The following is a 16889-nucleotide window of genomic DNA, read 5'->3' as shown; positions in this document are numbered from 1 at the left end:
GAATCCTGGGTCAGAATCCATCGTGCTGTTTCTCTAAGAGCTGAAGAGACTATCTGGTGATACACCAATGAATAAGAGTGAATGCTTCGTTTCCTTTTTCCCCTCTGCATGTTTGAGAAGTTGTAAAGCTCGATTCATCTGTATTAGAGATGGCTGGCCCGGCAATGACAATCCGGCTCCTCTGTAACCCAGCAGGCCCTGGCTAAAGGCAGAAATGGTTAACTGTTTTTAACCTGAGAGTTGAGGCCATTAAGATGTTTTTGAAAGTTGCCTCCAGCAAGTACACCTATTTTTTTAAATTTTTTTTTTTTCAACGTTTATTTATTTTTGGGACAGAGAGAGACAGAGCATGAACGGGGCAGGGGCAGAGAGAGAGGGAGACACAGAATCGGAAGCAGGCTCCAGGCTCTGAGCCATCAGCCCAGAGCCCGACGCGGGGCTCGAACTCACGGACCGCGAGATCGTGACCTGGCTGAAGTCGGACGCTTAACCGACTGCGCCACCCAGGCGCCCCGCAAGTACACCTATTAAAGGGAGCTGGGGGGAGCAGGGAGGTGCAGCCTTGGGGGATGCAATTTGGCTGCTGTCATCTTTTTTACTTTTTGATTACTTAAGATTTTTCTAGGAATAGAAGAGGGAGTTAACTACATTTTTTTTGGCATCTACATATCTCCCAGGAACGGATGGACACATTCTGTGCATCAATATGGCAGCAAGAAGAAGACAATGCAAATGAGACAATACAATTATCACTGATATGGAAATCATCACCATTACTGGAGACACTTCCTGTCACAGTGCTGTTATAGGCACAATTATGTTTAGCTCGGTTTTGCTCATTATAATGTAATTTTTTATGTGTGCAGCACATTATAATACATTTTCAGTTGAATAGCAGTTCTAACAGTAACAGCCTGACATTGCCTAAATTAACTGCAACAGTAGGGAAAGAATTAAGAGAGCTATTTTATTAAAACTAGTGCAATTTTTTAAATTACCCAGAATGTTTTCTAAGGAGAGAGAAAAGCAAGAAATAAATATAAAACATAACACTAACTATATCCTATAGATGCTTTACTTTAGCACGATAAAGAATGTACTATTTCTTTTGTTCTAAAATAGTCACTCTATTTGAGCTATGTCTTTGCCTAGATTCTCCTATTTGTTTAGGTAATAACCATGACCTTAGACACATAAGTTCAGGGCTACCCACGGCTTGACAGCAATTCACCTGGCTGAGGTGATCTCTTTTTAATGGCAAACCACGTTCTATGCTTTTCATGGAGGATGGCACAAAGAAAGTCCAAATAGGAGACAGATCATTACCGCATATTATTGCGCATAAGTTTTGTCCCTTAATTTCAAAGTATTAAAAAAATCAGTGTGATCGAGAGGGCTGAGGGGGCCACACAGACCCAGGCCATAGCTGAGTGGACTGGCCACTTCAGCAGGTGTGGTGAGAGGCTCCTGTCCAGGACCTCACTCTGGGGCACTTGGTTTTGCCATCACGGAGAGGTGGGCTGCAGGAGCAAGCTTGGAGCCTGGTCCCTTCCTACGGCAGCTGAGCATCTTTTAGCTGCAAAGTTGTTTGGTGGATACCCCTGTCTATTTTGTTTATGAAATCCTGAAGTATTTCCCTGCTCTTGTGTTCCACATATCAAGTAGAAGGGCAATACGTTCAAATTAAACCAGAAAAACCGGTGTGTAAGGCGCTGGAAATAACTAAATTTACAAATATTATATAATAAAGGAAAAATATTATCTTCAAGTTCGGATATTAATTATTTTTTATTTCGGACTTCTTAAAAATATTCATACAAAGCTAAATGTTTGGCTTTAATATAATTAAATGCATATAATTATGATCCTACTATTATCATGACACTCTCTTAATTAGAACTTCTTAAGAGCACAAGAACATACTAACGAACTATCACCAAAATAAGTAAATTAGAGAATGAATTAATTATAACAATTCAGTATAAAGTTCCACTATCAAATTTACCATGCTTGATAAAGTTTCACTGCCACCCCATAATTAATCTAGTATCAGTAATAGGTTCTCTGTGTTTCCTAATTCAAAGACAGGTTTTCTAGAAGTAATACTACTAATAAGGAAGAAGAGAAGAACAGTGCTATAGTCTGAAGGCATCCCTTATTAAAAATACCGAAGATTTAGTCTACATCAACATTTACTGACCACCCTTTTGTTTCAAAACTGCACATTGCCAAAGGAAAAGAACTGAATGTATGTGTGAAAACTTCTGAAATCATTTCAAAGGAGGCCAAAAGCAGGCAATTCCATTTGACATATAGAAGAAGTCATGCACAGAGAATCATCAAGTGGTCAAGTTTTAAGACATTCTAATTCGGATTGCTCAAAAACGAGAAATGTGGTTGAAAACCAGCACTGCTTACGGCATGAACACAGTATGGAATTAGACATGGGTGGTATCAGTATGAGTGAACCATACAAATTAGAATTCTACTTACTGTTTCATTTTTAATATGGAATTACACAAAGAAATGTCTACCTCTTGTCAAAGCACACACTTAGTACCTGACATCAAAATACCAAACTGATTAAGTGCCAGTAAACAAAGAGTTAAAAATCAAGGAGAAGAATCACCATCATCTGTTACCAATCTCCCTGCTTCCGTTCTTAGCTTTCAGTAGTCAACTGGTACACAGCAACAGCTATATCATTTTAAAACATTATGTCACCCTTTGCTCAAAACGCACATCATTCAAGTCTATACCATGGACCACACCAGCCTTATCTCCTCCTCTCACCCCCTGCTTCACTCAATTCCAGCCACACAGGCCTCCTTGCTTGCCCCTTGAATTTGGCAGGTATGCCCCACCTCCAAATATTTGGATTTGCTGTTCCCTCTGACATCAATGTTGTGCCTCCAGATATTTGCAAAGTTCACCCTTCTAATGTATTCACGTTTCTGCTCAAACGTCATGTAGTTATAGAGCCTTTTCCTGACATCCCTATTTAAAATAGCCTGTGTTCGCACATCTACCAATCACTATCACTTTGATTTCTCACATTTGTGTCCATAGTACTTAAATGTATATTAATTTATTTATTATTTGTCTTTCTTTACTACAAAGATGGAGTTCTTTGACTATTCCGCTTACTGATAAAACACCAGGCTAGAATATTCCCCAGAGGAGAATAGATGCTCAATAAATTTTGATAAACAAATGAAATAAAAGACCGATTCTTCAAAGTACTGCAAAACTCTTCCCCATATTAAAACAGAAAGTAGAAATGAAAAGAGCAGCATTAATAAGGAGTGTAGAGGAGGGCCTGGACGTGGCAATTTTGGAGACAGCTCTGGTTACAGAGGAGGAAGAGAAGGAAGTGGTGGTGGAGGACCTGGATATGGCAGCCTGGCAGGGGAGGGGTGGCTACGGAGGCGATTATGACAAGCGTGGAGGAGGAAATGACGGAAATGGAAATTACAATGATTTTGGAAATTATAACCAGCAACTTTCTAACCGTGGTCCCATGAAAAGTGGAAACTGTGGTGTTGTCAGGAACATGGGGGGACCATAGGGTGGAGGAAACTCTGGGCCTGGAGGCAGTAGAGGAAGTGGGGATATGGAGGGAGAAGCTGATATTGGGCTTCGTTGTGTAAATAGGAGAGGATGAGAGCCCAGAGGTAACGGAACAGTTCCAGGCTGTCAAAATAATAACGTTAAGGGAACTCTTATCTAAGTCATGCATAAATCTGCAGTGATATAGCAGAAGATACCAGAGCAGATGCAGAGAGCCATTTTGTGAATGCGCTGGATAATTTAATAACTTTACCTGGCTATGGAGGCAGGAGTTGGGGAAAAAATGCCTTCGGGACAGTTTCTGAGCTTTTCAATTGTTATTTCTTTCTAGTGGTTTTGTAAGTGTAGAAGCATTCCTTCTTTGATAATGTTAAACTTGTAGGTTTCAGGTAACATGTGAAACCTTTTTAAAGATTTTCCTCAAAGTTTCAAAAGCTATTAGCCAGGATCATGGTGTAATAAGACATAATGTTTTTCTTTAAAAGAAAATTAAGTGCATGTGTAGAGTTAAGAAGCTGTTGTACATTTATGATTTAATAAAATAATTCTAAAGGAAAACAAAATAGCAACATTATTTTTTTGAAGAAATTGACAAACTGATTCTAAAATTAATAAGTAAATATAACAGATCCAGAATGGCCAAATCAAATTTGACAAAGAAGAGCTAAATTGGAGCACTTATACAACCTAATTTCCAGACTTCTTAAAAAGCCAAAATAATCATGACTGTGTTGTATTGGCTGAAGAACAGATACACAGATTAATGCAACAGCACAGAGTTCAGAAATAAATCCACATATATAGTGTCAAATGATTTTCAAAAAAGACATGTAGTAAAGTCAGTGAGGAAGGATTAGGCATTTTAAGAAATGATGCTGGGGAAACTGGGCACCCATAAGGAAAAAAAATAAATTTCAATCTCTTCATTATTCTATGCATGAAGTTAAATCAAAATGGATCATGGACCTAAACATAAAATCTATAACCAGAAAGAATTTAAAAAACAAAAAAAACAGCCTATTTTTGCAATCTTCGGAGAGGCCACAATTTCTTTAACAGGATGCAAAAAGCACTAGCAACAATGAAAAACTAAATGAGTAAACGGGACTTGAACAAAATTAAAATTTAACAAAATTTCTGCTCATCAAAAAAATATCATTAAAACAGTCAAGTCATAGATTAGGAAAAACATTTGCAATACATATACATACATACATACAATACATAGTCATATATAGACTATTTAAAGAACTCCTAAAGTCAACAAAACAGACCTTCAGTAAAATAATGGCCAAAGATTCGAACAGATACTTCACACACACACACACACACACACACACACACACACACACACAGATATATAATTGATCAATAAGGAAATGTAAAAGTGTTCAACAGCCTTGGCTATCAAGAAAATGCAAACTAAAACCACAGAGAGGTACCCTTTTATTCCCAACACAATGGCTAAAGTCTAAAAGACTGACAATAGCAAATGTTTACAAGAATGTGGAACAGGTGAGCAAACCTCATATATTACTTCTAAAAATGCTAACCAGTACAATTTTGGAAAACTGCTTAGTAGTTTCTTTTAAAGTTAAACATACATCTACCTTATGACCTGGAAATTCTACTCCTAGGTATTTGTCGAAGAGAAATGAAAGTATCTCCATAAGAAGACTTATATAAGAAAATTCAGAGCAGTCTTATATAAAACCCCAAATCTGGAAACGATGTGGTGTTCATCAACAGGAGAACAAAATATGATACATTCATACAACATAATACTATCCAGCAACATAAATAACTGCCAAACACAACATCATGGATGAATCTCACAGACATTAGGTCATATGAAAGAAACCAGATGCTAAAGCGTACATACTCTGTGATTTATATGAAGTCACACGATAGGCAAAAGTAATCCATAGTGTCAGAAATCATGGCAGTCTGTCCATGGGCAGGGAACTGCACGGCAAGGGGCATGAGGGAAATTTCTGAGGGGATGTAAATGTTGCGAGTCTGGTTTCAGGTGCAAGTTGACCTTGTGTCAAAAGTCATTAAACTAAGGGTAAATTATACTATATGTAGATCATATCTCAATAAACAAGGGGGGAGTTATGGTGTGGATGTAAGAATTGTGTGTATATTTGTCTGGGAGCCTAAAAGGCATTGCTTTATTTTTTTAACCCGTAACAAGTATAGAACATTTCCAAAACAAGTCATGATTTTTCCCGATAGTTCTTTCACTGCATCATTATTTGTTGCCTTTTCACAGCCTTGGGGGAAATTCAGCCAACAATTAACCAGACAATAAAAGCAATGATGCTCACAAAAATATTGTCCTTTTAAAATACATCATTTTCTACATGGCTTAATTTAATCTCTTAGCAGAGGATTGCAGACACACGCCTTTAGTGGCGTACTCAGCAATTGTAAATGACATATGGTATAATAAAAATAAAACAACTCAGATAAATAAATAGCACAACAGTTCTTTAAATTTGCACTACGAAAATAAGAATCGCATGCTCGCATATCTGTTCAATTCTCAAGTGGTCAACTTTAAAGATATTTGAGAATTTAAGATAAATATCCAATGCCTCTTGATAAAATTTGCTAAGAACATACAGATATTGTATTAGAAAGCTACAATAAGAATCCCAGAGTAAAGAAGTGAAATTATGAAGGGACTGTGGATTTAGAAATTAGTCTATGCTGACAAGCACTCTACTAGCTGTTTCCCGCACAAGGTAGATGGAATTTAGTACAATAATTATGTGTGCCATATGTCAGCAGTTTGACAATATGAGACGATCACATAAATCTTTTGTAATTCACCGAAAGTTTAGAGTAAATTTCTAGGACTCACTACAGGAACATTTACTCATCTTTTTTATTTTTTTTTAATGTTTATTCATTTTTGAGAGATAGTCAGTGTGGGTGAGGGAGGGGCACAGGGAGAGGGAGACACAGAATCCGAAGCAGGCTCCAGGCTCTGAGCTGTCAGCACAGAGCTCAATGCAGGACTCGAACTCATGAACTGTGAGATCGTGATCTGAGCCAAACTCAGATGCTTAACCCACTGAGCCACCCAGGCACCCTAGGAACATTGACTCATCTTAAGCATGAGATAATTTATCAAGACCAAGTGTGATTTTTCAAAGATCATCTTGGTAGATACATAGAGGATGGTTAAGGGAGGCAGACGATTCTAGATAACTTGAGTAGAATGGATTCAATCATTTGGAAGGTCTTCAAAGCTGAGGCTTCTTTGCGATGAAAAAGAAATTCTCTCTGTGGACAGCAGTTTCAGTCCATGTCCAAGAGTTTCAACTTGCCCTTCCTGCCAGCCTACCCTGTGGATTATGGACTTACCTAGTCAGCCCCCACAATTGTATAATTCCTTGCAATAAATCTCTTCACATGTATCTCCTACTCGTTCTGCTTTATACACTGTGCGTAGGACTGTTCTGTATCCGACATAATATTAGCATCCCTGGCTGCTTCCCCTTAAGTACCAGTAGCGGTCAACATCATTGTGATAAACAAAATGGCTCTCCTGATGACCTCCTGTAGACAGTACAGAGGTGATATACTGAATCACTGCTAGGGATGAGGAAGAGAGTAGAGGCAAGAAAGCTGGATATCTCACCCTATGTGAGATAATGAGAATGAGAATTGTAAGGATAAGATGGATTTGTCAGACATTTCAGAAATAGATTTGGTAAAAGATTGCTAATAAAATGGATGTAGGATTTGAGGGAGAGTGAGTTGAAGAAAATGTTCAGGTTTCAGTTAAGGTGATGAAGTGGAGAACATGACTGGGTTAAAGAAAGAGATTCCATTCACTGTGAGAATGGCTCAGCATAAGGTACTTATTAGACATAAGGGTAAATGTCCAGCCCAAAATCTATGTCTGTCATATAGGAAAGGGTACGATCAGGCACACAGTTTTGGAGGTCTTCAGAAAATGGATGTGGAAGTTATGTTGTAAAACACATCCAATGTATTTCGCCTTCTTAGAATATATTGTGTACTTTTTCTCCCAGAGCCCTTATACTATGGAGACCAGACCATGAGGCTGCGGCTTACAAACCCAAGGAAAGGCCTAAATGAAGAACACGTGGGGAAAGAGAAGGTCATGGTGGAAGGGCAGTTTCTGGCAGTGTGGATGGGAGACAGGGAAGTCTTTCTGAAGCTCAAAAAAGGAGCCAGATGGGAGGATAGAAGATAAGTCAGGTTCAAGAATCCATGTTTTTCCTCCTCACATCCTTTCTAGCAGGAGTGAACATTGGGAGTAGAGCAGAGGGTGTGAGGGGGCAATTCAGGTTCAGCCAGAAAAGACTAGAAGCTTCAGAGAAGCTTCATGATCATCATAACGCTATATACTATGTAGTTGATAAGGGCATTTAGTAGAAGGCCCATGAGGGTAGATACCCTGTGTTCACTGTGGTATCCCCCACCCCTAGAATATTATCTGACACTAATAGGCACTCAGTAAATATTTGTTGAATGAATAATGGAATGACTGGCACCTGGGATAAAGGAGTAGGGAAGAAAAGAGAAGATGGGACTGATACTATGTCCCTTTACTCTCAGTTCCCCGTGGACTATGCCTGGCAGAGGTGCGAATCCAAAGCTCCCAGGCACCACAACGGGAACGTGGAAAATGGATGTGGAGCTTCCGGTGAGCCCACCAGGTTATCACTGCATGGAGAGGAGCACAGAGAAAACAGTTCAAATCAGGGGTGCCACAGTAGGTCCCCCAAAGCTATAGAGATAGGCTCACCTCATCTAAAGTCAAAGAGACCAAAAGAAGAAGGCAACATGCAGAGCCCCCTCCCATTGGTGTGAGGATGCCTGAGCAGTCTCCTGTACCCAGCTGCCATCTTGGGAGGAGGAAATGGTGAGGAGAACCCTTGAAATGGGAGACAAACTTTTAGACAAAAGCAGTTGATACATGTGACAATGGTCATACCCACCATTTTCTGCCACCGGCAGAAATAATATATATATGTTATATATATTATTATTATATATGTATTATGCCAAAATAATATATATTATAGAAAATAAAGTTCCCATTTTGTATAATTTTTACCCAAATTCATCTGAAATGGAAAACCATGGAACTGGATAAAACTCACTTAAGGGAAGAGCAAGAAGAGAAGCAGAACATAAAAATTTAAGAGTCCAGGGAGATATAATAAGAAAGAGTATTCAGAGATGTAGGATGGAAACCAGGACAGAGGAGTGTGGTTGAAACCACAGGAAGAAAAAAAAAAAGCTCAAGAAGGAGTTATGAACAAGAAGGAAGAATTAGCCCTCAGTTTGATAATTTGTTGTCAGTTATTCTGGAGAAGTTCAAGGCTTTCGTCCATACTAACAGGTATTCACAAACTTCTGCCATTTAGCACCAGTTTGCTTTCCCAGACTTTGCAAAGTATACATATCAAAATATGCACTATAAATCAGGAGATCCAACTTTCAGTGCTAGGACAAACTGGCACACTAGCTTGGTGACCTTGGGCAAGCCTCTTCTCTTGGTTTCTCTTTTCTAGCATAAAACAGTTCTATTTCTGGGGCACCTCGGTAGCTCAGTCGGTTAAGTATCGGACTTTGGCTCAGATCATGATCTCATTGTTGGTGAGTTTCAGCCCCACATCAGGCTCTGTGCTGACAGCTCAGAGCCTGGAGCCTGCTTCAGATTCTGTGTCTCCCTCGCTCTCTGTCCCTCCCTGTCTCATGGTCTTTCCCTCTCTCTCAAAAATAAACAAACACTAAAAAATACTAAAGGGGCGCTTGGGTGGCTCAGTCGGTTGGGCCTCTGACTTCAGCTCAGGTCATGACCTCATGGTCCTTGAGTTTGAGCCCCACGTTGGACTCTGTGCTTACAACTCGGAGCCTGGAGCCTGTTTCAGATTCTGTGTCTCCCTCTCTGTCTGCCCCTCCCTCACTCATGCTGTCTCCGTCTGTCTCAAAAATAAATAAACGTTAAAAAAAAAAATGAAAAAAAAATACTAAAAACAAATACCATTTCTAAAATGTGATTAGTAGTCCTAAGTAAACCAAGCTGGTATATCCGGAGTTCATGTACTTTTGCTATTCTTTTCCATCCAGGAGTGACTTCTTACCTACTTTTCAAGGCCCAAACTTACCCTGCTTGCTTTGGAGTCTCCCTGAACTATATCAGCCATAGATCTCATTTGATATTTACCCAAATTTCCTCCATTTGATATTTACCCAAGTTGCATATGTGTCTTGGCTTCCCAGGTAGACCGTATAAGTCATTTCACAACGGGGACCACTCCTTATAATTATTTATAACCTTCACAGTACCAAGCACAATGTCTTACATTCAGAAGACATTCAACAGATCTTTGTTCTTCCACTGTTTTGTTAAATTTTTTAAAAAGTTTATTTATTTATTTTTGAGAGAGAGAGAGAGAGAGAGAACACAAGCAGGGGAGGGGCAGAGAGAGAGGGAGACACAGAATCCGGAGCAGGCTTCAGGCTCTGAGCTGTCAGCACAGAGCCCAATGCTGGGCTCAAACCCATGAACCGTGAGATCATGACCTGAGCTGAAGTCAGACGCTTAACCAACTGAGCCACCTGGGGACCCCATGTTCTTCTATTATTAATTATAAACTGTAAGCACTTTCAATTTTTCTCTTTTTGTATTGTTCCCTGTTGCGTTTATGGATACGAAAATAGTTATCCAGACTGAATGAACTTACCATACTAGTAAAAAAATCGTTTAGCTATAAAACAGAGATGATGAAGATAAAAGTACCTGACAAATATCACTGGAAGAGGAGTGGTGAATCCCTGCAAAACTTACCCTTTAAAAACACGCTTCTTTCATGATTACCCTTCGGTCCCCCTGGTACGTTCAGCTCTGCTCCACTTGTACACATAGAAATACACTTTATTTACCAATGTTAACATTAGTCTAAAGCTGTATCCACAAAATCCCAATAATCTGAGTGAAACTGAAATTTTCTATTGATTATCCAGATTATTGTAGGCTGGGTTTTAACCCTCATCCTCGCATTTGCTGGTGAAGATCTAAGCAGTGCACTGTGTAGAAATGCCTGCAACCAATTTTTCTGCCTGTGACATAAGACAACGCCCAAAGGGCAGCTATTCTGCGTGTTTAACACGTTGTGCACAATGCCGAAACACCAATCATGATTTTGACTACTACAATGCCACAGTATGCTCTGTAGCACGATAGCTTTTATTACATATTTAAGTAAAAGTTACACCTCATTTTTCTCTGCTTGATTCTTATTGTTCTTGACCCTGTGCTCTCCTTGTGACCTGTTATTTTGAATTCTAAAAATTAGAAAGCTTATTCTTCAAAAAGAAAATATTGCTTCTCTTTCACAGGGTCTAAACCACAGTACACAGGGGTGGACTTTATTATGAAGACTTCTCTGTCCTTTTGAAATATATATTAATACTCGTCTTTACCAGCCTATTATGAAAATTGCCATAATTAAGAACGAGCTAATGTGTGGAAAAGTAAGTAGCATACACCCCATGACATAAGAGCCCTTAATGTTTCTTATCAATTGTTTGCTTACCCACTAATTTGCAAAATCCAGCAATTCATAATGGATCTCCTTATCAGTGTTGAAAACTCATGAAGTTCTACCACACCCACTAATTTTTCTTTCCTTTGACTATTGCTTATCATTGGATTGTGTAATTATATTACTGATATTAACTGCTCTGGGAGGCATTCCACTACATTTGAAATGAAACGATCATAATCTGTAACAATACTTAAGAAAAAAAGAGACATAAAATTCGATACCTATAATTTTCCCATCAGCAATGGTGTGGATGTAAGTTTTTTAAAAATAACAATTGGTACTTAGCAAGGATAATGCCAATTAGCTACATGCTGTCTTTTGATGAAATATAATCACATATCCTTCTCAGTTCCTTAATAAAGCTGCGTTTTTCATTTTAGTTAACCTTCAATCAATCCAGAAATGAAAACTTATCAATATGCATAAAATAGTGCAAAAGGAGAAGATATTTTATGGTTTTTTTTAAGTAGTAATATCAACTTTGCCTACAAGTAAAGCACTTCTCCACAGTCCCTAAGAGACTGAATGCTCCATGAGGACATTGAAGCTGGCTAGTAGCACGCGCTCAATAGATATATATTAACTGCATGAAAACCACACACAGATTTAGTACTAATGGACTAAATGAGCAAGTTGCATCAAAAACTTTTTTTTTTACATAATCACTGTTCATTTTATATAATTTTGTGCCACTTTTTAATTTGCATAGTTCATTCAAACACATTAACTTATTTGATCCTAGTGCCTTCTGCAATAGGTAATATTTTCCCCCTCTTTATGGATGCGTACAGAACCTCTAGAACCTCAAAACTCCCTCATCGATAATAGATCACTCCCTTTGTTTAACCTGGTTATGGCCGGAGAGCTAGATTTCTACAGTTAAAATGGCCTTCCAAATACATACTGAAATATTGATAGATGAGATGATACGGTGTCTTGGGTTTGTTTCAGAATAACCTAGGGATGGCAGGGAGTGGGCAGTGGGGTGGGCATGAAGACAATATGTCATTGGCTCAAAGCAGCAAACTCTTGAAGCTGGAGGGCTGCTACACAAAGTGCTATCTTTACTTCAGTAAACGTATGAAATTTTCCACACTAAGAGTTTGAAAAAAAAAAAAAAAAGCCAAGGAGAAAAAGTAAATAAATAAAACAGTCATTCTCAAGGTGTTTTGCTAAAGATAAGAGGATTTTTGCTGTTAGATTTTAAACTAACTCCACCTACCCCCACATCAGCTACACGAATCTAATATAAAATGACTCTTTTATGTCCAACTGGAAATTGGCTAAGTAGCTTTGCAGTGCAGAACTTAATAGAAGGCCTCAAATACTTAAGATATATAGAAATGGCCAAATCTCTCACATTTTCGTTTACTGGGAACACTATACTCTGAATGCAACATGACATCCGTAGAATAGTGTGTTTCTCATTGTTGCCTACTTTTTACAAAGTCAGGTAGTAAAATAACAAGAAAAGTGAGGTCTAACTCACTGTATATAAGATTTAACTGTGTTCAGCAAGAGCTATAACTCCAAGTTATATGCTCCTAAACATAAACCAAGGCCTTAGATAATCACCATGGATTGTTCTGTGAAATGACAGCTGGACTCAGCAAGGCAATAAAAATGAGCTTTTCCCCCCAAAAGAAAACTATATTGAACCTTCAACTACTAGATTCCAAGTATGTCAAGACAAACACACCAAACATTAGTGCTTTGCTTTTAATAGAAAGTAGTTTGATGGAAACTCTGTTGTTCAAGAAATCAGAAAAAAAAAGGAAAGAAAGGAAAGGAAAGGAAAGGAAAGGAAAGGAAAGGAAAGGAAAGGAAAGGAAAGGAAAGGAAAAGAAAAGAAAAGAAAAGAAAAGAAAAGAAAAGAAAAGAAAAGAAAAGAAAAGAAACCCAGTTGTATCTTCTCTGAAATCAACTTTTTATATAATTTTCCCAACTGAGGCAGAACAGTTCTTTAGGGTCCTGGAAAGGAATTCAATGAATAAGTACTCTGATCAAGAATGTTATTATGACCCTCTTTTCTTGGGCCTCATGCCCAAGAGGGAAGGAAAGAACATCTACCAGGCTGCAGGGTCCCTTACGAGATCCCTGCTTGTGGGGAGCCCAGAGCACGAGCAAAGGACAGATCACGGGTCACAATGCAACAAAAACCACGGGAAAGCAAGAGACAGCAACAAGAGCATCACTGGTCACTTGCACATGTGGACATCTGTGGCTTTTCCCTTTTTCAAGCTATGCTTAGAAATAAACTTAAATATCAAAATAATTTAAAGGTTACTGGCAAGAAAGATAAAAGGATATATTCTGATTTGAAGCATGGCAACATTATTACCACCACAAACAGTAATGAAAGCAATTACACTAATAAGACAAAATTTTAAGGCAATTGTTATTTCCTTCTCTGCATTAACACACAACATTTTCATCCATCTTCCCCAAATCAGATTGCTAAAGAAATAAAATACATGCATTCACTGCTACCTATACAAAGAGCATAATATAAACTTAAAGAATTGCTAAGAGATGCCTCTAATTAGGTGTATTTCTTTGGAAAATAATTTATATTGACTTATTTTAACTATAAGTGTAAGATCTAGAAAAGGATGCAAATATGTAACTATATAATAGTGAAACACTGCGTGTAGCAATTAATATTTTCCTAACTTAAGATAACCTTCCAGTAAGACAAGTCTGAACAACTTCAGACATCCTTATTAGAGTTTATCACGAAGAGACTGAAAGATCTGCACTTACATGAGATAACAGAGCCAGCTCCTGGTGACATGTGACAGCATTCCGATTGGCTTCCATAAAGTACCTCTGCGTGCGCTTCCGCTCCCGTTCCAGCTTCTTCTCCAAAGCCAGCTGGGATGTAGATAAGTTGTCTAAATACTTCATCATGACATCTGATATCATCGAGCTGACTTCTACAATATCTGGGCGGGCTTCTGCATCAGGAGTGAGGCACCTAAGAGAACATAAGCTAATTACAGCACTCTGGTCAATGTTGGGACCAAGGCCATGGGGTGTGGAGGTCAAAGTTAAACCCCACTGTGTGTCCACCATGGTGTCTGCACCCAAGAACACCTGAGATAAGATGGACATCAAGCATAGTTTTGAATCCATGACTTCTCAAAAGGTGTTTGGAATGTTTGGGAAGCCGAGGGAGGCAGCACTGTTCTCTTTGCAGTTGGGCTGACAGGCAAGGGCTACAGGCTGAGCGTGAATTGTTCCTCAGGTCTCAGGACAGGTGGATACGGTCACCCACTCCTGTGTGAACTGGTTATTTTCTATAATCACTGCCAAGTCATCACTCAGTGAAACAAAGAGGGATCCCAAGAATGTAGGCCCTGATGACCACCCTGATGCACCAAACGAAAGGAAGGTTTTTAAGGGATCACAACTTATTGGCTTTTCCCAGCTGTACAGCAGCAATATCAACCCAACTTGATTAGTGTGAGCCTTACAAAACATGAAGTCATAAAACTAAAATGCAATCCAGTTACTCAGAGGTTTAAGATGTCTGTAATATTTTTTTTAAGTAGCTAATGTGACACATTGCATGCTAATATTTTCTGTGATTTGGAGGTAGGAAATGGCAACCAGCTTATTAAAGAGAGTATTATTTATGTCACAGCTAAACAGTAATACACGGATATTCAAGACACCATGGAATCAGTTATCATGATCATTGTTAGTATGCTTTAAATACTTCTGGTACTCACTATGATATTTTAATTCAAATTCTCTAATTTCACTGAAGCCATGTTCTTCTTAATAAACTTTACTCTATTTGGACTTTGAGAAAAATACCTACTTTGCACATCTGTATTTGATTTAGCAACCTATAGTTCATACAACTTTCACCTATACTGATGTCTCCAGGAAATATTGGGGAACTATTTTATTTTTATTATTATTATTCACAACATAAGACAAAATAAGACTCTAACTTGTTAATTTGCTAATTACTCTTTTAGACTTGATTATGAGAAAAATATACATCTTTTAACTAGATTTTAAGACATTATCATCTCATATTTAATCTTTGTGTTATTTCTTGCTAAGGCAGTGGTCTTGCCCTCTGGTTATGACAGACACTTTACACATCTGCTCAATTCATATTTAACAAAGTTCGGTCTTTGCATTTGTAACAAAGAGAGGCAAGAGATAGTAGAGACAAGGCCAGCTACATAATTTGTGGAGTTCCCAGTGCAAAATCAAAGTGTGGTGCCCCAGCAGGGAGTGAGGAAATCAATCTCCCTTCTCATAGTCCAGGGTCCTAAATGATGGTAGACAGGAGACCCTCAAGAGACTTCAACCTCCATGCCCACATGACGTACTTGATACCTGAATTGGAGGTGGGCAAGAGGCCCCACTGTGTCACCCACTCAGTGCACCATGATGCTACCACCCTGGTTAAGGATGGCCTCATTTTTGCCTCACCCGAAGATGCCAGCAGGGCACATGCTGCACCCTGATCCTCTCCTTGTCTGCATCCACAAAGCAGAATACAGGATGTTGACCCACCCAATCACCACACCAGGTAGAGAACAGTAGCAATGATGGGACAGGGACAGGGTCAGGAACAGGGAGCCGGAGGCCAGGTAGGGGCCAGGGCGTCAGGAGCAGATGGCTGAGAATCTATGTCAGAGAAGTAGGAAGTTGGAGGGACCACTTATGAACTGAGGCTCCCCAGCCTCAAACATACATGCCCCTTGCCTCCTCAGACTTAATTTCCAAAACATAAATTTAAAGATAAAATTATTAAGAATCTCATGACTTTTAATGCAGAGGCTTAAACACTAAGTGCAGGGCAGTTTTGAGTATGAGGCCATAGGCAGTGAGCATTGGTCATAGATCATCCCTGCTTAGATATTTCAGAGAATTCTTAAAAGTGAACAAATGCCGGGGCACCTGGGTAGCTCAGTCGGTTGAGCGTCTAACTATTAGTTTCAGCTCAGGTCACAATCTCACTGTTCAAGGGGATCGAGCCCCACATCAGGTTCTGTGCTGATAGCAGGCAGACTACTTAGGATTCTCTCCCTCTCTGTCTGCCCCTTTCCTGTTCTCTCTCTCTCTCTCAAAATAAACAAATAAACATGAAAAAACAATTTTAAAAAAGAGTGAACAAGTGCTTCAGTGATTCTCCAATAAAATAAACAAAATTGTGTTGTAGCAAAAACCTAGGTTGTTCTACTCACCTCACCCCCTTTGTCCCCACTCTGCTCTGAGAGACCAGATGGAAAGAATTAGAAAGATGTGATGTTCAGTTGTATTCATTTTGTGTTTCAAGAAACAAAGAGTTGAGGATTATGGTGGTGTGAGTTGTTCCCTTTGTCTCTCTCCTTCAATGTATAACCAGTAGGGCATCCATAAACCAACAAGGTTTCCTCTTCACAGCACACCAGGATGCTGGAGTGATCCATACATCCGTATAACCGAGGGTGAGTGGATCGGACTTCATGGAGGTGGTAGAACCAAGGATAAAGTGTCAGAACTGAGGGAGACTGAAATTCTAAAAAAGGACCAAACAGACATTCTGGGGCTGAACAACCCGACAAATGGGATGAAGAATGCATTACAAAGCACTGTAAACACAACAGATCAGATGGAAGAGAGGATATGTGATCTGGAAGGTAGGAATCTGGAAATGATTCATATGGAGGAGAAGAGAACTTCTATTTTTAAAATGACTTTTACAAAGTG

The 16889-nt window shown here is 39.0% G+C and overlaps 1 protein-coding gene across 1 annotated transcript in view; it reads right to left on the bottom strand.

Moving 5' to 3' along the window:
- NEK10 (NIMA related kinase 10) overlaps nt 1-16889 on the bottom strand; it is a 227496-nt gene that overhangs the window by 67183 nt on the left and 143424 nt on the right. Inside the window, 1 exon segment of the mRNA XM_030329784.1 lies at nt 13935-14148. Coding sequence (XP_030185644.1) covers nt 13935-14148 — 214 coding nt within the window.

This window comes from Lynx canadensis, chromosome C2 (genome assembly GCF_007474595.2).
Source record: "Lynx canadensis isolate LIC74 chromosome C2, mLynCan4.pri.v2, whole genome shotgun sequence".
NCBI lineage: Eukaryota > Metazoa > Chordata > Mammalia > Carnivora > Felidae > Lynx > Lynx canadensis.
This window is presented reverse-complemented; position numbering and strand designations above follow the sequence as displayed.